At 37.0% G+C, this 21,648-nt stretch overlaps 1 protein-coding gene across 2 annotated transcripts; it reads right to left on the bottom strand.

Moving 5' to 3' along the window:
• Positions 1-1,710: 1,710 nt before the first annotated feature.
• On the bottom strand, positions 1,711-21,630 carry LOC131788664 (centrosomal protein of 104 kDa). Of its 2 annotated transcripts, none has more exons than XM_059105745.2 (38): positions 21,497-21,630; positions 19,670-19,769; positions 19,029-19,066; positions 18,351-18,442; positions 17,912-17,993; positions 17,310-17,349; positions 17,078-17,176; positions 16,083-16,154; positions 15,419-15,498; positions 14,938-14,986; positions 14,441-14,501; positions 13,925-13,980; positions 13,297-13,380; positions 13,132-13,203; positions 12,990-13,023; positions 12,589-12,746; positions 11,929-11,972; positions 11,670-11,725; positions 11,190-11,263; positions 10,526-10,696; positions 10,381-10,442; positions 9,905-9,941; positions 9,605-9,640; positions 9,053-9,118; positions 8,504-8,563; positions 7,954-8,030; positions 7,585-7,612; positions 7,312-7,392; positions 6,941-7,066; positions 6,671-6,721; positions 6,193-6,240; positions 5,808-5,844; positions 4,982-5,003; positions 4,039-4,147; positions 3,797-3,935; positions 3,084-3,139; positions 2,911-2,974; positions 1,711-2,517 (listed from the first exon to the last, which is right to left on the bottom strand). In XM_059105745.2, exons 2-38 carry the CDS (start codon positions 19,742-19,744, stop codon positions 2,396-2,398), a joined length of 2,658 nt encoding a protein of 885 aa, XP_058961728.2. In that variant the 5' UTR covers positions 19,745-19,769; positions 21,497-21,630; the 3' UTR covers positions 1,711-2,395. The 2 variants fall into 2 exon arrangements, with proteins under 2 accessions (XP_058961728.2, XP_058961727.2); XM_059105744.2 differs by having other exon boundaries at positions 21,400-21,623.
• Between the last annotated feature and the right edge of the window lie 18 nt (positions 21,631-21,648).

Genomic DNA, 21,648 nt, shown 5'->3' with positions numbered 1-21,648 from the left:
TACACCGGCAAAATCGATTCATTTATTCTCAATTATAAAGAAAAAACCAAGCATAACGGGAAAGATAAAACAAAGACTACACCTCTCGGAGTAAGATTATTTTTATTTGTTACGTAACAAGGCGCGATTTGATCATCAGATCAAACTAATACATCGTACACGCTGATGCTGAATCAAGTTAAAGGAGAGTTTTGCTTATTTATGCTTCATTTTTCGTATGTAACAGAACGATTGCTCCCGTAACCCGTGCCCTGAAAATAAAAAATGTATCATCGATGCATCTGATAATGAGCACCGCTGCCAATGTTTCCAAGGTTTCTCTGGAGAACATTGTGAGCCAGGTAAGAATGTTAAATATAGCTGAGTTGTTCATAAAAATTTGGGGAGGGGGGGGGGAGGGAGGGGGGGAAGGTAAGGGGTTCTCGCATAGCGAGCTTGTTACTTAATCTTGTACTTAGACCTCTCACGGCCAAGCGGTCGTAATTTCAGTAGCAGTTACACGGTAGAATCTGGGTACGAGATTACTCATTACCTCATAGATGCTTCTAGGACTCAATTTGTCTTCTTTTCCTTAGTCAGGACAGGTGGATGGAGGAAAATCAATGATGACCCAGTGTGCTTTAGCGCGCTTGATGACAGATATGGAGCATTCACCATTAAAGAGGACGGGTTTATCGACACCTTCAAACTCGTCCATAGACGCGGCCGCGGCATAAAATGCAACCGAAATTTCCCGGCTGCCTATTGGGGTTGTTTAAACAGAAATAATGAGCCTGATATCTTAACTACTGTCATAACTTTCTCGAATAACACTGCTCTTCCGATTGCGAATTACTCCGAGACAATTAGCAACACTGGAGCTTTGTGTCGATACTACGCATACAAGATCAGCGGAGTTGAAGTGAACTCCAAGGAATTGATCTTTGAGGGCCTTGAGTCACCGCTTTGGGTGAAAATTGGTGAGGAGTTCAGGATTTGGCTTGGACACGATCTTGTGGATTGCGATGAAGAAAACAACAGCGGTCACACATGTGCTGATGCATACGCTTGGTATTTCTAGTAATCCGTCCAAAACGTAGACAACATGACAGATCAACAGACCAAGGAACGGGCGGACTACACAGAACAACGCGATTAAGAAAATTATGACGAAACAAATCGATGGGTCGGTCGACCTTTCGAAACAGTAGGCGGACGAACTCATTAACGAAGAAAACTTTAAGTCTGTTCTCCTATACCTGAACAAACAGAGCCTAGTTTCTTTTCATTCACACAGTAATTTATGCTCAGTTATTAAGTAAAAAGAAATAAGTTGTTGTGGTTAGTGATTTAAAAGACGGGGTAGTAAGGATACTCGAACTTTCTAATGTCATCCCATAGTAACGTCTAGAACATTCTGTTAGGTTATTTAATTATGGTTACCAAAATAGTTGTGCTGTAGGCTTCCCAAATGTTATGGAAGACATTGTAAATGTTTGTAGGGAATCAGTCACCTAGGAGTAATAGTTGCTGTTCTCGGAAGAGACTGGAAAGCTCTACCGACAGAGAGCTATTGTAGTATACTTGATGGATTGTGCATTTCGAGGAGATTTGGAGGACACAGTAAGTTTGCGACAATAGTAAACGAAGTTGAAGTTTGTAGTGGGCTTCACCCATGTCCCATGTTCATTGCACACAATGGAAACTGTCAAGTTACAAAGTTGTATTTAATAAATTGACACATTGTAAACCAAACACAAAGCAGCAATACCACATTAAACGTGTTAAAACTTAATATATCTAGAGTTAGCGGCAGTAGAAAATTACTGTACAATTTAATCTTTGCAAGCAAACTGTCGGGATGATATGAATCAAGTATAAATAAAAGTAAGACACACCTGCACGACATTTTTTATCCCACATGATTGGCACCATACGTCATTAAATAGTCACTATACACATCAGTCAAATGGAGAAGCGATACTTTGGGAAGTTTACACGGGGCGATTGACCAAAAAGATTGTCTGTTATAGTCCTGACTCTACACCTTACATCCCTGGAGTCAGTGAAAAAGGCTTTGAAATGCTAAGCAGGGAAGGGTAGCGGAGTATCCCTGAAGATGCCCTTTGGCAAAATTACAGTGATATACCAACAGATGTCCTCGCTCGACTTCGAAAGACGAAAACATCGCGATAGCAGGACTTCACAACATTCGAAGATCGGACAGTTTTATACATTAAAATATGGCGCGAATATTAACATGCCTAGAAGAGAATCACTATGGATTTAAAAGTGAGACGTGATGTTACTTCCAATATTTCAGAGAGAAGGTTCACATGGTAAAATAAGGCGCCAAAATTCAAGATTATTATGGTTTACTTATTTCCTAACGATGACGTCCACTGCCAGCCGTGTATTATCTGAGCTTGACGACACCTCCTTTACCTCTCCCCTTTCCTACGCCTCTTCCAAGGGGTGTGGTCTTCCCTCCTCTACCTCGGGTACTCCTCAAACTTGCTTGGCTTGGAGCTTTGCTGACTGAATACGATAATACAGGAAAACGTGAGTTTTATCAAGCAAAATATGGAAACTTGAGCGTAACCTTAAAAAGCCACACCTTTTAAAGACTGATTTCATAATAAGAAAAATTCCAGTGGAGTTGAATAACTTAAGTAGCATCGACTGAACTATGAGATGTAAGCAATAAAGCAAACTGCAAGAATTTTGTTGGAGTGCAAAATAAATGATGAAAAAATAACATTTCAAAAACATGGCAAGCTAGTCACAATGAATCGTAGTGTACAGCTCCTTGGAAGAGCACCTTTTATTGATGGTGGATACCGTGGGTCGATAAAGTTAATTCATTCACGACTGGATCTGAACACCCAGTCTTACACTATAGCTCTGTTTCTTGTTCGCCTGTAAGTTTACCTGATTGCTGCTGTAGTCTCGCTTTGTTTGGAGCACATTCTTCTTTCAGATGTTTGCTCCAGGCCTAAAAAACAAGTAAGAAATAGGCAAAGGTTACCTTCATTGGCAAACACTCATAACATCACCGTTAAACGGCAAATAAACGAGATAGAGACTGTTTCGATGGACCTCACCTCGTCTCCTTTGCCGAGAGTTTTGTTACACAGAACACAGCGGGGACCTTGGGATGCTAAAGAAACCATTTGTGTCATTAGAAAAAGAATGTGATCACGTCAGCCATGAGCAGCAGAAACGGTAAGAAACGAAAGGAATATTTCTTGAAAGTGCAATGAAAACAAACGTCAAAATTCGTACAGATAAAAGAAAACCTATTAAAAATGACATTTGAATGAAGAAGGTGTGACGCGTTGGAGAACCTCAAGTGTCAGCCAACGGTGTGCCTGGTTGAAGAGGAAGATTTCGCCCCTTAAATATTTTTGTCGAAGACATTTTTGGTAAGGATTCCAAGCAAAGTTTAAAAAATGTTCCAAAAAGTTGTATCCTAATACCCCTTAACCCCTGAGGGTGACTAGCAGCTAATATCTCACTAAAGTATCACTGCTGAATGAAACATTACGCTCATGTGAGTTCCAGAAATGATACTTTAAAATCTCTTTGATTTTTGACTACATTATCCCTGTCTGTGCCACACAAATGTATAAAAAACAGTATGGACAATATAAACGCTGATATTAGGGTCTAGAGGGTTAGAGAGTAAACGCTAAGGAGTGAAGAACACTTTCTGGTTAAATTCTTTGTTACAAAAACAACGTTAAAACGACGACTATGATGCACTTTAGCTTGTAAGGAGCTCATTTCGTTGCGGAGCAACAAACAAAGAACTTACGGCTGCATTTTTTTTTGGCAAAGTGCTCTTCAAGATCCACTTTAAGAACGGCGTCCTTACATCGAGGACACTGAGCAAATTTGCCACTGGACTCACACTCAGTCAGAAGATGTTCACTCACACCAGAGATTTCAATCACCTGACGGGAGGGGGAGGCAAGGGAGAGAAGATGGTAAGCAACAGTTATTTTACTTATAGGACAACATTTGTGTTGACAAGTCAGAGAGGGGAGGGTAAGTTACCTGAGCACAATGGTCACATCTTTTTAACATGGGACAGCTCTTCCAGTAATGCATATCCAACATCTCTTCTGTGAAAGATTCGTTCTTCTCACCGCAGAAGATACACATTCTGTATGGTATCCAGAATAGACAGAGAGAAATAAGCAATGAGTGATGTCTTGATCTATAATCAGTTGATTTTATCGAGTGGTTCTCCTTGTCCAGAGATCACCAACTATTTACTTTCAAGGATTTGTTTTGGCCGCAGTTTTGGACAACGGGTATTCTGCAGCCTACAAAATTATAACAACAATAATAATAACAATAACAATAATAATAGTAATAACTAAAAACAATGATAATGATAACAATGAAATATTTCTATAGCACCATATCCATGGCGCTTTGCAAGACTTTGCGGGGGACTTCATCCTTATCCATCCTAATCCGAGAAGACTAGATTGTCTAACCACTTGCAGATGTGATAGCAAAGGCAGCACATTCTCCTCAGTTATTTTAAGACCCTGAGTGTTGGTCAAGTCTGGGGCTTGAGTCCTCGACCTTCCACACAGCATTCCGGCGCTCTACAACCTGAGCTTAACAAGGGGACAGATCTGATTGGCGTTTTAGAAAATCAAGGGCGATATGTGAAAAATTCATTTTAAAGAACTTCTTGCGATACAAAAAACCTTCAGGGCGGGTAAACGGCAAGCAGGAATTGCTAGCATTTAACACCCATGATTTAACACAAGGAAACTGCACTCTAAAGGTTTTGGTGATGGTTTTCATATTCGCTAACGAATAAAATAAAGTCTTTAAAATCATACGATGACATTCACTGAGAAAACATGTATCATAACAAGACATGGTAAAACAATCGACTTATCACAGCCGCATAACTGTGGTTACCAGAGGTATATCACTTAATTTAAGTACTAAATGTAATACTTAGCAAGCATAATACCTGTCTACGTCAATCTGTTCTTCTGCAAACAACAAAACAAAATATCGAAATTATTGGTACTGGTAAACCCGACAATTTCTCATCAAGCAGAGAGCAACGAGGTTATCCTGTTCAAATTATTAACAGTTTGTATAAAGGCACACTACCATACAGTCTCCACTGTAAGACTGTAGGCCCAAGATGCTTTATGGGATTTCTTTAGCATGTCACATGACCCCCTTGGACACAGAAGCACTAATAAGTCGTTTCAAGAGGTGGAATCTGGATGACCAGATTTTTGTGGCATGCTGTGATCAAAATAATCGCGTTTGTCATTCAGTCAGTCAGTCTGTCAGTAAAAAGCAAGTCAGTCAGTAGGTCCGTTTGCCAGTCAGCTGGCGAGCCGGGCAGCCAGCAAATCAGTCTGTCAGTCAGTCATTCAACCAGCCGGTGAACCAATCAGCTAGTCTGTTGGCAAGTCAGCTGGCTAGCCAAGAAGCCAGTTGGTCAGTCAGTCAGCCAGCCAGTTAATCAGTCAGCCAACCCCCAAACAAGCTGGTCAGTCAGTCTGCCATCTAGCCAGTTAATGTGTCAGTCTGTCAGCTAACCAACCAACAGGCCAGTCAGTCAGTCAGTCTTCAAACCCGCCAACAAGCCACTCAGTCAGTCAGCCGGTAAGTCAGTGAATCAATCTCTTTGTTCTTATCAACTTGTGACAAAAATAACAGTTCAATATGACAAAAGACTACAGCTTAAGAATCAGACATATCAATAGAATAAAATGCCTGTCTATTAGTAATGGCACACTTTTCTATAGTAAACAAATCACCGCACTGCACGTACTAACCTTTTGCTGGCTTAGAATTCCCAGCTTTGTTCGACTCCTAAACACAAGATTTTATTTATCAGACACCTTCATATTTCGTCTCTGAAGTTCTACACTACTTAGGAAGAACTACATTTTCTGCCAATAATAATTTTCAGATTCTATTTAAATGTCAAAGAATGGTGTTTAAAGTAAAATATTTAAATTTTGGACCACAAGCGTCTCTCTGTTTCAAACATTAAAGTCAGGAGAATAAAGAAAACGATCACCAAAAAAAGAAGGTCTTGATTGTTAAGCAAATTCTCCTTGTCAGCACCATAAATAATGTGTAGGGAACAGTAGGGAGAATAAGCACAACATCAAGATACCGTCATTTAGTAGTTGTAAGTACAGGTTATATACGAACCCCAGCCATATCTCTAAGCGCTTGAAGTTGAGCCTGTAATGCCGCAATCTGAAGAGGGAGAAAAACATTTCTCTTAACAGATGCTCTTAAAGCAAGAAAGTGCAATTCACTACCACCCTGATTTAATAATTATTTTTTCATGAATTCCTTTTCAAACTGTATTTACATTTATTTGTAAAAGGAGACATGAAGCTCCAGTTGCGGAGAGTCAGTTTCTGCTTCCTGAGATTATCCACTTAAAACCGGTAGAGTCTTTCTTGTGCTTTGCTAAACAAGTATGCTAAGCAAGCAGCATTTCTTTTTCCTTAGAGGTCTACCTCTTTGAGCTGTTCTCAAACAGTTACATCGTGCGACAAATGACCTAAGGTTTTTTTTTTCTTTAAAGATTAAGAACGCATTTGTGAAACACAAACATCAGCGAGAGATGAGACTGAACTACAAGGTAGAATTTAATCATTTCGTAGGCCACTTTCTGTACCTCGGCCTGCTTGGCTTTTTCCGAGTTTGCAGCCGCTGTCTTTGCTTTTGCCTATGAAGAAATGAAAAGGTGAAATGATTTCAAACTGGCATAAATATTTTTCCTTTAGTGCGTTTCTGATGCGAGCAGAAGCAAGTGTGGCTCGAGCACGAGGCCAACCCTCGCCATAACCTTCCATCTCTCAGAAACATAAAAAATTGCAACTGCAAAAATATTTTGATTAGTGACACTATAACAAAGCATTCACAACTCTTCCACAAATATCCATACCTTTCTCTCAGCTTCTGTTGGCTTTCCATCGATCCTATCAAACCCGTCAAACAGGTTTCTGTAAAGCGGGTTTTTCCTGGTGGCCGGCTCATCAGGTGGTAGATAATCTCGAACAGCGTCTTTCACCTTCAAAAAAATAAAACAAATAAACGTGAAAATCAATTAAAGGATGGGCCATTATGCACAAATACCAATAATAAAAATTTATGCAGGTAATTGCCCTTAATACGAAGAATCTACAATTGCACTATAAATAATCGACCGTATCAGAAAACTGCAGCCTGCGTGGTCAGGTTCCTAAAGAATGGGCCATAATTATGACTGTTAACGTTTCCAAACAACCAGGAACAAGAAAGGTGAAATTCCTATACCTTCTTGTACAGTTCCAGGACCAAGCGTGAGGCTGGATCTCTTACGTCACCACTGGTATGTTCTAGTGCCGGTAACACAACCTGGTGACAAATCAGTAAATTATCCTCTCTAAAAAACAGACATTTACTTTTTAATCTACTTGTTAATCATAACATCTAGTTTTACAATAAAGAAGCAAAAAATAGTTAATGGTGACGTTATTTATGCGCCTGTCCTGCCATAGGTTCAATTAGTGAGAACCAACCAGCTTATCATATAAAGTTAAATCTTACCCTCATTATATTTCCGGTGGAAAGGCTCCTAGAGGGAACAGACACAATTTCCTCAGAATCAATTGACTGAAGGAACAGTATGTAAGAATTCTTGTCTTGAAGTTCAGTGGAATATGGCTTTAACAAGTCTCCTCCTTAACCATGGTCATAAATGTTTCCTTAAAAGCTTAGCTCACAGAGAATTCGAAATTCGGCTCAATTATGGAATGGACGAGTTTCTAGGAAATTAATTGTTCATGTAGCATAGAGGGTCCTTTTGAAACTGTGCGTGTCATGTTTCAAAAAGAAAAATGTTTGGAGGAAGATTTCTTGGATAAACTGAAGTGAAACTAACTCAAGGATGACAGTTGGTAGCAATCCAAAACTTACCCAGGTTTATCAGAGTCTAATTCCAGTACTCCAAGAAGCTTTTCGATAATCTCAATCCTGCTTTTGTACATCCTGGGCTAGAATGGAACGATTTACAGAAAAACATCAAACTTTCCAACAAAAGTTAGAATTCAAACGTCATCCTTGCAAGCGTGAGTTTATTTTTATTTGTTAGTTTTCCATCAGTGTGATGGTATTCTTTCATTTCGTTTTAGGAAAGTTTGTTAAATGCCGCAAAAAAATTTATGTAAGAATAGGCAAATAGATGAATTTCTCTATTCTTATATCAAAGTAGCTGTACAGTAATTCTGTGGCTGGGATTCTTATTGCACCCCAAACACCGTGAGATAAACGTGTTTTCCTCAACTAACAGCACATAATGTGGTCCCAAAAAACCAACGGACTAGCAAACCAACAAAAATAAAAAAAATAAATAAAAATAACAACAAATACAAATAAAAACAAAAAATAACAGAATTAAAATCAACATGTTACTTGATAGCCTGTATAGTTTGCTTAGTTCACTTATAAAAGTGTAAACTTCACTTACTGAAACTTGCTGTTTGGCTTTAAATGGCCGTGTTGCATGGTCCGGTATAACACCCAGAAGCTAGAAGAAAAAAAAAAGTAAAATTTTGTAACTGAGTGTTTCTACTTGAGCAAATTTTCTGATTTTTCAGAGAAGAGGAAGATTTCTGTAAGAATGCACGATTGCATCCAAGATTTCACTTTCTATAAAGCAATTATCACTAAAGAAGATGAAACAACAATTTAAAGCACTAAACAGTATTTATAATAAGCGAGATACTGCGGGCGCCCTGATTGGTCAAAAGCCTGTCGTTTATTGCACCATAGGAAATCCAAGAGTATTCTAAGGAGCAATAGACCCTGTTTCTATCAGTTTACCCTCGAAAGGTTTGTAAATAATTCGCCTCCGGCTCGTACTTATCTATATATATAAAAAAAACTTTTCTCGTGTCTGCCAACATCCTGCGTAGTTTAACACCACGCCTAAACCCAAAGAAAGTGCTATCTATTGCTCCACTATTTCTCATCAAACATACTCAGGCATTTTATACGTAAACAGCAGATCTTAAACCTTAATATCTTTGTGTACAGCTAACTCCATTATCATAGCAGTGGCAACATCGCGACTTCTCGCAGCCTAGAGAAAAAAATCAATACTAAAAACAGGAATTTTTATTCAGGCCAAAAAAAGAGCAGATAAGAAAAAACCAGAAGTACATCAGAAGGATGTGACAGTGCAAATAGAATCACTTTTAAACTGCATTCAAGAAACCATAAAATGGAGTGTGGGCGAAATCCGCGACACATTTCGTAATTCGCCCTGAATCTTCGAAATGAAGAAGACCTGTACATCACTTGTGGGGCAATCTTTGCGACCCGAGAGCCCCCCCCCCCTCCCTCTCTCTGCCCTAGACGAGACGGCTCAAATTTTGTCCAATATGTAACCCGCCTAACTGTCACTAGAGAGACTGGTGAGGAGACAGCTGTTACAAATCACAACTCCATATAAACGCTTCGCACAATTGTCTCAAGGTGGGAAGGAGAGTTGTCAGGTAAAGTTGTTTCGGTCAATTCACAAATAGATATTATTTCATATCTAAAACATATGTGACGTGCAACTAACCATTTCACCAGATTTTGTCAGCAGTGGAGGAGTTGTCTGTAAAAGGAATACAAAAAAAGTTTATAGTTCCAAGATCAGCGCGAACTATGTTCAAACCAAAATTAGATTTCCATGCATTCATGCAAACATTCATCAGCCAAGGAGAGGTTTTTTTCTGCAAAGCATAAGTGAGGCTCCGTAATATTTATCAGGCTCCGCATATCTGAAACACATTTTTCCAATTTGCTGGGATGAAGGAATTACGCTCAATCTTCACGGAAAACAGGTGGTCATCAGAAAATGTCTCTATATTTCACGCACCTTTTCTGCAACATGCGATATTTCTGACTTTGCCAGCCTGGGGTAAATAAGGAAAAACTCAGTGATTTATTTTCTATTAGTTAACGGTGTGCTTCAAAGTTTCAAATCTTGATGAGATCCAACACGTATTGAAAAGAAGGACGAATTGGTAAAGTAAATTAGATCAGTTTTCAATTGGCTGTTGTAAATAAAAAAAAAGAAAAACAAAGCAATCCAAAGAGCCAATTATAAGAAAGTTCTGTGTAATCATTAGACGATAAAGACTCAAAGTAAAAACAGACCATCTTCCAAAACCGCGGGAAAACGCGGGCGACCAAGTCTAGATTGGTTTTCGTTTGGCATCTTATTGGTTAAGAACATGGAAAGAGTTTTTTAAACCAATCAGAGAGAGAATTTAAGCAAAACCAAAGCAATCCCAATTTACTTTCCAAACTCAATTGAAAATTACTCAAAGGACAATCAAGTAAAATTCTTACTTGTATTGAGGAATGTAAGTCTTTACCAAAGAGCGCAACACCTCTAGGGAGACACTGAAGACCTGGAAAAACATGAAATGTAATTGTTTTCGCAAGATTTTTGTACCATTCTTGAGAAAAAAAAGTCAAAAATTCACGGTCTTACGGAAAACACTTGATCCTTGATTCCTTTTTGTACCAGGAACACTGTTGCCTTGACAACTGCTTTGGGATCCTTGTCTGATATGAGCTGAGGTGTGTCAGAGGACATTTCCTTTTCGACGTTCTCCATTGCTTCCTGACGATATTTCCATTGTTTTGAATAAGCATGTTGAACCTAAATCGAAAACAGCGAAAAACGCTCCGTGAATAACTGTACCTCTTAGGGTTTTAAACGTTTTTCCAAACTAATCACAACGGCCAATCAAAAGAAAGGAAAATACTATAAAGAGCCAATGAGAACTCAAAGTAAAAACAAACAAACTGAATAAAGCGCGGGAAAACGCGGGCGACCAAGACGTGATTGGTTTTAACTTAAGAGTGGCGTAAGTTTTCTGGACCAATCACAGAGCAAAGTAGAGTAAAACTAACGCAATCTTGGTATACTTTCGACACTCAATGGAAAATTTCTCGGAGCAACTGCAGAATACCCGGCCACTCATTTACATGTCATTGAATAAGAATAGCGTATATTGTGTTATGCCTCGGTCTTCAAAGCCTCCCGACACATGTAAGTGAGGCGGACCAAAGTGGCCGGGTATTCTGCAGTTTAGCCAATTTCTCTTACTTAAATACACGCGAAACAAAGTGTTTATTCATCAAGCACTTACCAAGTCCTCACCAAAAATTTCAACGACAAATCCTGCAGTTCTGAGATCATTCTCCTTCAAAGGTTCTGGTCCATCTGTGAGAGAAACACGCATCAAAAACACAGATTTAATCTTAAAAATCATTTTCCAGTAGATACGATCTTTGGTGTCACCAGTTATAAGTGAAGAAAAAAAAAAGATACATCAAATATGTTAGGTAGGCCATGTTGAAAAGATCGAACAAGATCGAATCAGCGAATGACACAACGTGTAAATTCTTTGAGAGCTATGAGAAAGACTTATCAACTTCTAGGGCTCATCATGAGATATATTCAACAAATAGATTCCAAGTTGCACATTTTGACGTCCTCTGTGATCTGTTACTGAACAGACGCACGGCAACTTGGAATCTATTTCTTTTATATAATAAAGAATTAAAAAAAGATTTAATGATGACGTCATCTATACGTCTGTCATCTGCATAAGAACGAGGCTAGTTACCAGTGTTTTCAGGAGGCTCCTTGACACCATCCACTTCTTGGTCAGCCTCAAGGGGTCTAAATTCAAGAAAGAAAAAAACTCGACACCAACTTCAAGTAGTGTTTGAAGGAAATGTCTTGAATATAACAGCAGAATAAAAGTAACTGCTTTTTTCGACGTGGAGAATGAGTTGCGGTAGCTCTCTCATTCTAGGCATTACCCATACGTACCAACTGTAAGCATTAACACAAAACATTCACATAAAAATCACAGGATTTACCTTTTGTTTAAAGCAGGAAGAGGTCGATCATCAGCATCGTCATCCTTAACAATGAAAAAAATAAAAGTTTTTTTTATTTTACTGAAGTTAAGTTTTTCCCCTTTTTTAGGGGGGGGGGGGAAGAGGGGAGGAGGGGAAGGTGTGTACACTCTTCTAATTGTTTCCACAGAATGGGGACTTAATGGCTTCAGGGCTTCATTTCAAGAACTTTTGGTAGCAATTCCAGACAGTAGGCCTCTTCTCACAAGAATTCTACCCAAGGGAAGAAGCAACTTACCTTATCTTGGGCAAAGTGGTTTGAAGTGATTGAACGATTGTAGGGCCGTTTACACCACACAAAGATTACAAAGCAAGGATCCGTAGCCTTTCAAAAAAACTAGGGGTTCACTCTCCTTTCTTGGCGGGACCGTACACGATTGTTTTTACCCTGTAAACGACCTTTGGATTTTTGGTCTTGTGTTCCGAAGAAAGATATTTCATAAATTTCACAGAGCCTTTATTCCTCCAGAATATAACGAGCTTTAATTTGCCTATTTTCTTTGACCTGCTTTTGACCTGACCTGACTATTGTCATACTTTCAGGGAAATGTAGAAAAAGCTGAGGAGTGTCTATGCGGCAGCTTTAACCTTTAACCGTAAATTACTGTTATGTTCCTTTACCTTCCTCGGGCTGATCAAAGGTGGTGTGTCTTCTCTTGGAGAAGGTTGTCGTTTTATTGGTGCCAGCAGTGGTGGGGTGTTCCTCCCTTCCTCATGGTGATGAGGGGGAGGGTGCTGTCGATTCTGATCTGTTGCTATTGGAGGCAGTGGTAGTGGAGCTGGTGGTTAAACGAGCATAACGACAAGTGTAAGGCAGTGAATGTTACAGAATCATCTTAGCTTTGAAAGCTGTTCAGTGGTAACAATGACTATCAATTAATCCTTGCTCTTGATTGTTAAACAAATTCTCCTTATCAGTACCATACTAGAGACAAATATGGAGAATATGCATACTGATGTTTGGGCGTAAAGGGCTTTGATCAAATAAATGTTACCTTATAACTGAATCAAAATATACTTACTTATATTGATTGGCCTATGTTCATGTATTTTTCTCTAAAACAAGATATGTAATAAAAAAAATTATCAGCCACATTAAATGAATATAAATTTTATCCAAATTCCTCAAAAATGTTTGAAGATATTTAATTAGACTCGGCTCACCCCATCCAATTCCAAAAGCTCCTGAATGTCCAGCTGTTTGTAAACATACAAACGAAATTCATCACTTTGTCTCTAAGGAAATAAGACATAATGGAAAAAAATTTAGCAAGCTACAAGATATGATAAAAACAAAAAAATTCATCTAAAAAAAATAGTTATACATACTTTCTTCTCCATTGCAAGATCAAAATCTTCCAACTCAACAGCTTTTTTCTTTTCTGCTTCATACTTTCCCAGCTTCTCACCAACCTGTCAAAAAATAATAAATGTTTTATCTAATCTTTCTATGGCTTATTTAGTCAATAGACATATGGCACTCTCCAATTACTGATTTAAGGAAGAAAAAAAATTATCGTGCTTTCCATCCTGTTTGTATCCAGACATGAATGAAGCCCCAAACCTTAGTGCAGCAATTTAGATGAATCACAATTTTCCTTAACCATTTTATTTCTAAGACATCAACATCTAATTTCTCCTAAAAGTATTACCCCTAAATTGAACATGAAGGTTGTGAGAAAAAAAAGGGAATGATTGCAAACTCAAGAAGCTCTAGATTGTTGGACAAATTCTTCTTGTGCATGCCAAAAGGATTGCATAAATATGGAGGAAATTTATATTCATTTGATGTTATGGTGTAAAGGATGAAAAATAATTCAATTAATAACTAAGTCAATTAAACCAAAAAAAGGTCAGAAAAATTCTAAAATGATTTTCTTTTTCAAAACACCATTTTTGCATTATTTCTGGTCACTACGAAATCGCCATAAAATTAACTTGTGAAAGTCATTCTGACCTTGTATAAGTCTGAGATGACAGCTGTCAGCTTCTTAGCATAGTCATATCTTTCCTCTGTTTTAAAGAGAGTAAATGGACAAAAAAAAATTCTCATTACTATTTTGCCACATACAGTCACCTGGATAGTAACAAATACAAATCAAAAAAGGATTCATTAATGACTTAAAGTCCAAGAAGTATAAATATTACTACTGTAACAGTACTACAAGATCATACAAGAATAAGTACATGTACATTTTTATGATAAAATAAACAAAAACCACAATACAATGATGAGGTACGTGTTTCACTTTTAAAATATAATGTAGATGTGAAGATGTAGTAGCAAGGAGATCTCAAAGACACTTAGACATTAAAAATGAATGGAGGTCACTAGAATCTAGACTTGTAAATGAATTTAATAAATGATCAAGAGGAACAAGAAGTTGCTGAACGAAAATCGCTAAGGAATGAAGAAATACACCAAACATGTATATTAAATGATCATTAGCCATTATGAATCACTATTACATACCCTTTACAGCTCCTCGCTTCCTTTCATCCAGTTTCCTGATAAGAGCTGCAGTTTCCGCATCCTGTTCAAAGTGTTATCACCACAAAGAAATTAGGCAGTTACATTGTAATAGAAGGAAAGGTAACACAGAGAGAAGCTTGCAAAATGAAGGATAAAGCAAAAGGGTGAAAGGGAAGAAGGAAAAAAGGACAACTGTGGGAAAATGCAGGGATGGAAAAAATTTTCCTGCATGGAAATAAGGTTTGGCGTTGAAGTTAACCCATCCTGGATGTGATTAACATATAACTTCTCCCCACAAAATCCCAACATTATCCACCAAAGAGGTGATGAAAATACTCAAACTTATCAATTATTAGTTGTTATCCAACACCAATTTCTCCTAACTATTTGCAAAGAAATGGCTGGTAGCTGAAGAGGAGAAATAACAATCAAATCTTGTGAGTTAGACAGTCAAGTATTGATGTATTCTACTTTACCAAAAATAATTTGTATCACACCTGATACATGTCAAAGGCCAAATCATCCATGCGCGAGATGTAATCAGGCCTAAAGTAAAAAAAAAAAGTCAAATGTAAAAGATACTGTCAAGTAAAGGTGAAAGCAGTCTGAACTTCAAGGCAAGTGGCTCATTGGGGTTGGAGCTTGTCCTGGTTTCCACATTATGAAGTAACTAGGAATATCATTATTCCCCCCTGGATGGGATATCAGTGCATGGCAAGGTTACAGTGTACCTCCAAGCATTTCATCAGGCTTCCCTGAAAGTTCACCTGTAACCATTTCTACTCCTTGGTGGAAAGTCAGGTACTGTGAGAGAAAAGTGTTTTACCAAAGAACACAACAAAAACACCTGGCCAGGCCTTGAACCCATCCCTCTCAACCCAAAGTCTTCAATGTCTTACACTGCCTTGGAAGTTGTCAATGTCAATTACTACAACATTATTTGAATTTTAATTTTTTAATCTATGTTTTGATTCATACTTGTTAATTCTTCCCCAGACAGGACCATTGACTGCATTAGGGCTCATGTATCCCTGCACAACGCTGTCAACATGTTTCAACTAGGAAAGCAAACAAAAAATCATTAAAAAAAATAATAAGAGCATGTTAACCACTTTACTTTCACTCTCTCTGTTTTAATGGTTTCCCACTCATTGCCAAATATCAATTACCATTTTTAACCAGTTGAGAAAAACCAACTCAAAACTCCAAATTCCTTGAAAATTTTGCATCAAAAATACATTCATGAAAATTCAACAACTGTAGAAATTCATTGAACACAGAAGTACAATATCTCCTTTAGCTCTTGGTAAGCACAGCCTATAGGCTAAAAAACTAAATAGCGACTTCAGATTGCAGGATATTTCTCAAAGTTATAAACTGTGGGTAAGCAGAGCTGTCATCAGAAAATGTACATGTAATAGGTGGATGATGACCTGAACTGGGCAGGTGGCTGAATTCATTCAGAAAAATGTGAAATTTGCTGGGACTTAATTTATAGTATTTTAGGTTTATACATGTATGTATAGCATCCTACAGTCAATTCAGATCAGCATCTAGTTTATCACAAAGAACTCAGATCTTTTTTTGTCTCAAAATGGTATTACAGAATATATTTAAATTTATCAATGTTGTCTTTATTTACTGAATCAGAGTCCACAGGGTCAAAGGGTGTGTCCAACCTATCACCAATCACATTCACAGCAACCAATCCAACCTACAAAACATTTATAATGAAATAAAACACTATCAACTTTGAAATGACATCCAAAAAAGACAATATCACATGTAATATAAAGGTAAGGCAATGTCTGTACATGACTCAAGTAGTCCACCAAACCAGAACTTATCTCTGTTTCCCTAGTATAAAGCAACTTTTCATTACCCCCCCTGGATGGGATTACACTCCATCACTAAGGTTACTCCCCAGCATTTCATCAGCCTTTCCTAGCAATTTGCTGGTACTCATTTCCTTTTTTTTTTTTTTTTACTTTAATTACAGCTATATTACTTACATCATGGCTACAGAAAATAACTTACAGTACAGTTACATCTATAGCTACATTACCTACAGTTTCTGTTTTTTACAAATATGTACGTTACAGTGCAATACAATATTTAAAACAATACTGGTTGAAGAGTGACTAAACAGATAACTATATATTTTAAAAGAAAAGAAAAGAAAAAACAAAAACATTTACAGTGTATAGAGTGCACTAATTACAATTTATAGAAAAAAGGTAGTTTAAAAGAAAACAAAAGAGTGCAGGAAAAAAGGATACAAATGTAATATATGTAATATATGTAAACAGAATTAAAGAAAACACTAAGTAAATGCATGTTGTGCTTGTTTTAAGCATGTTTTTTCTTTATAATAATGAGTTATGCATTATAATGTGAGAAGAAGAGGGGGAAGTTTTTTATTTCCGGAGAGATGTTGCGCATTCTGCATATCCATACAAAATATCTAGCGACTTGTGGTACTCATTTCTACTCCTGAGTAGAGAATGGCATTGTGAGAGGAAAGTGTTTTGCCCAAGAACACAACACATCGATCAAGCCAGCTCTCAAACAAGGACTCACATCCCAGAGTCTATTAAACTTAACATCAGGCCAGTAAGTCTCCCACATGCAACATACCTGATTGTAAATGTTGTACTTGTTTACATGATTCTTGTGTAAGACTAGTTTCACAAAATGACCCTCTGCATCCAGGTGAATGGATTTCAGTTCTCTGGCCTGGAAAATCAAATAAAATGTTACAGTTCTTCTAAAAATAATTAGCCATGTTTACATATTTTGCCAATTGACCACAGCATAAGGCAACTTAAAACAACAGAAAAACAAACAAACAAATTAGAAATCATTTTACCTTAAAGTCAGTATTTTCATTGTTTGAGAGTCCAACATACCTTTAAGAGAATGGTCATATTAACAGACTTCAAAATACTCTTAAGAGTTACTCTTTTTCAAAGTAACTTCTAAGAAACAGTAGTCCAACAACCAATCAATCTATGATTGTTTCTGTTTCTTGGCATATTTTATGATAGAATCCTTTTCTGGTAACTGAACACATAAATGTATTTATCATTATATCTTCAATCTACCTCTACAGTATCTTTAAGATGCAAGGAATATAACAACAAAATTGACTCTTACATACAGCTGTACATAGGCACTCTATTGTACAGGAAGACTATGTGTACAAAACACTATCAAATACAAGAAAATCTCCATTATCAAAGGATTGATCAAGTGTCAAAACTATAGGGAAATATGGTGAAAGAAAAGCAAAAAATTGAAAGGTATGTGAAGTTTTAAATCTAAGCAAACACTGCAACTGAACCTTTTCACAGAGATTTCCTTTTCCTAAGATCCTTTAATAAAGCTTTGTTCTAGATAATATCATAATTTATTATCAATCATTTAAACAATTTGACAACATATTTTCAGATACAAGATTTACTAACTCACCCAAGCCGTTGAAACTTGGATGTCAGTAATGATGGGGACTGTCCGCTAGGTACTTTGCTGATTAATACCTCCACTTTACTAGCTGCAATCATTTATATATCATTTCTTTTATCAAAGTGACAAGTATATTGCCTGCTGATTAATTGCAGGTGACTTTCTACAGCATGACAGCCCTTTTTATTCTCATTTGCCAAGAAGCTGGATGAAGATAACCGAAAAATATACTACCCAGCAAAATTTGCTTTGATTCAAAGGTACATGGTACATGCATTTCACTGTACATGGCACATGTATTTGCTTTGGGTTCATGCATTTAAGTTCTTGAAAACTGCTTGCTCTCTATGTGTGGGGTTCAATTCCTCATCAAGACTAAGATTATTTTTTCTACTCTTGTGACAAGATGAATGACTAACATGTTGTACCACAAAACATAACTTACAAATCATGAACTGATGGGAGAGTATCTGAAGTTTCCTTATGCGCACTGACTCTTTCATCAGCAACACCAGTTCTTGAGGATAAAGACAGAACCTGATGGACAATACGGTTACTTGTTGTCATAAGTTTCTATAGCATGAAGCAGCAAGGAGTTTTACCACATATATTCCCCCCTACATGGAATGCCAGTCTATTGCAAAAATGTCCCTCAGCATTTCATCAGGCTTCTCTGATAATTCATACTCTCAGGTGGAGAGAGGTGCTTTGAGAGGAAAGTGTTTTGCTGAAGGAAACAATGCAACAATGCAATGACCCAGCTAGGACTAGAACCCAGACCTCTAATCATCAGTCATTGAGTCTCTCACCCTGGGTTAAGAGTAGTTAATGAATTAAGTTGGCATTCTTATCACAACAATGTCAACTGAAGGCATGATTATAGCAATAGTGATAATGATAATGATGATGAGTCTAAAATCAACAATAACAAAAATTACAGAAATGATACAATATTTTTTCTGATGATATGATGTTCTGAGATTAACCTCAGAAAAAACTATCATCATTGCCTAAAATATAATTATCTATCAAGTAAAAAAAAAAAAAAAAAACATCCAGTTTAAATTGACTGAAAGATCAGATTTCATAGGTATACACAGTTCTAATTATTACAGTATTGTACCTGGATGACTGCCATCCTTTTGTTGTGGGACTATGAAACTAAGAAAGAATTTTTAAAAATCAGGTGAGGCCAGTTTATTACTTTAAACAATGCCCTGTGAGTTAACATGTTTAGCTAAAATAAACACAACTTCAGGAACAACATGACTTAACTTGTGGGAGAGGTCACAATACGTAACTGTTTGTGCATGCTGTATGTACTGACTTATATTTATTGAGAAGTTTCAATGGCAAAGGCCAGGGGCACTCCTGAAAAGGACTGAGGTTAGTGACAATCACTAAAAATATGTCGTGTTTAGCAAAGAACAGTGATTTTACCCCTTTGCTTGAACCATGATTTCAGGATGCATACCAAAATACTGAACATATCATATCTAGCATTCACTCATAAACAACAGAAATGAATGGCCAGCACTTGGTCATACATCACACCTATATACTGAGGAACATGATTTAATGTCCTATAATGTATAATTTATAAGAAACAACAATGAATACACATAATGATTACAGTCAATTAAATGATGAATGCCTATCACTGAAAGATTTACAACTGTCAACCGTCTGTTGGCAGACAGGTTTTTTTAATGAGTTGTTCTTCACTGTTATGCTATATTCTTGTTGGTTAAATTATTACTGCACCTCTAGCTCTTTCTCACGATGGTTGTCATCAGCACTGGAACTGTAAACCACTTGAAATGGTATCTTAGTTGGCATTAAGTTTCTTTTCTCTCACCTTTCCCTACAAGAATAATCACTATAATCAAGATGGCTCTACCCTCAAAGTCTATGACTTTGCTTTAATGTTTAGCTAAGTGTTTTATTTTCTGTGCCATCAACATCATTTGGACATATCATCCATCAATCACTCTATGTTTAGACTGGACCAATGCCCATTTTGCACCAGTCCTCATGAATTATTTTGTTGCCATAGGCCAACCTCAAGTAATCCAGTATATGTAGCCATAGCAGCCTTTATATAAATGGAACTCACACTTAACTTACTTGATTAATCAAAACTACATGACATTGTATAACAAAATTCTTACAAGGGATTGGTTATCACCAGCCCCATTTGAGCACTGATAGGACAGTGAACACATCACGCTTGTAATTGGACAGTGTAATAACACAGTTGACAAGTGATGCCTGAGTAAGTGGACAGTACTCCACATCTAGGCATTCTGTTGTCTTGCATTTTGCTCAGTTAATTGTTGTTTTTGTAATAAAAATGTATAAGTGACATCTAGTTTCTCTCTCTGTACTATAGTTTTGATTAATTGGTAATAGGACTGAGAAGAGTCCAATTCTGTCTGTGATCATACTCCTGATGAACAAATCATACTCCGGCTTTGTGTTTGTCTAATTTTGTTAATCACTTGTGTGATTACAGACTGAACGGGACTCCACTCTGTCTTATTACAATTATTAATTAAACGTAAATCAATGACAAATCATAATCTATTTCATTTTTGGTTTACAAGTTTGTATGAGGCTTATCTGCATGACCTATTCTCTGAGTGACTCTATAATTCTGATGTTTTTTGCTGCAATTGCTCATCCATGTGCAAACACAAAATTTATGCAAACTCAAAATACTTCTGAAGTAATGAAGTGGTCATGGCAACATACTCAAAATCACTCAGTGTCAAAAATTTCAAACTCGATTTCATCTGTAATGCAGCTGAACATGTTTGTATAATAATCTTTTTATTTGACAGATAAATAATATGGAAAAAATTACAATTCAGATTGCCTGCGAATTATGTATTAATAGAGATCGTGAAACGATCATTTATACAAATCGATCGCTTTCGAACAGAATTTAATAATGTCCTAGAACAAAAAACAAGTGGATGACAATCCGTTACCTAAGGAAATAAAGCGGAATGGCTATCAATTGATTTGACTAAGAGACGAAAATATCGGCTGATCTGCGTGGAAACCAATAATCGATTTTAAAAACGAACGAATATGTTTACGACGCCTTCGGTCCATTAATGTGAATGCACATAAGAAAAACTATGATTCTAGATGAACGAAAATGTGGCTAATTTAACGATGATCTGATGCTAGATATAGGCGTTTTTTTTACCTCCTACGTGCGAATGACTATTTATCAGATCTTTCATAAGCTTAATCCTTGTGCCGATACTGCAAAACAAGATCATTGACTCGTAAATACCAAAAACGTCACTTTCGGTCATGAAAATGACTTTCGTTCCAGATCCAAGAAAACAGCTTACTCAACGGAAACGAAATAGAAAAACTTGGATTATATATTCTCTTCATTCCAGAAACGTTCGCAATCTGTATTTTGAAGGCTTATTTACTAATCTAAAAATCGCAATCAAGCACAAGAATAATCTCACCTGAAAAACTAGATCGTCACTCACTTCAAAATTTTGGCGCGAAGAGAAATCGGCTCACCAGATTTTCACTAGTTAGGCTTTCATAAATCATATTTACCAGTCAGAAAGATTCTTTAGTAGTCCACAGCTTCAACCACAATTTGCAGTGATATTTTTCCCAACATACTAACCACCCTTGCGCTAATGTGTTTTCTCTTGTCAATATTCAGTCGAAAATCCATGACAGCTTCATGAAGCTAATTTTAATAC

The sequence above is a fragment of the Pocillopora verrucosa genome, chromosome 9, assembly GCF_036669915.1.
Source record: "Pocillopora verrucosa isolate sample1 chromosome 9, ASM3666991v2, whole genome shotgun sequence".
NCBI classification, from domain to species: domain Eukaryota; kingdom Metazoa; phylum Cnidaria; class Anthozoa; order Scleractinia; family Pocilloporidae; genus Pocillopora; species Pocillopora verrucosa.
Note: the sequence above shows the minus strand (reverse complement) of the source record. Positions and strands in the feature narration are given on the sequence as shown.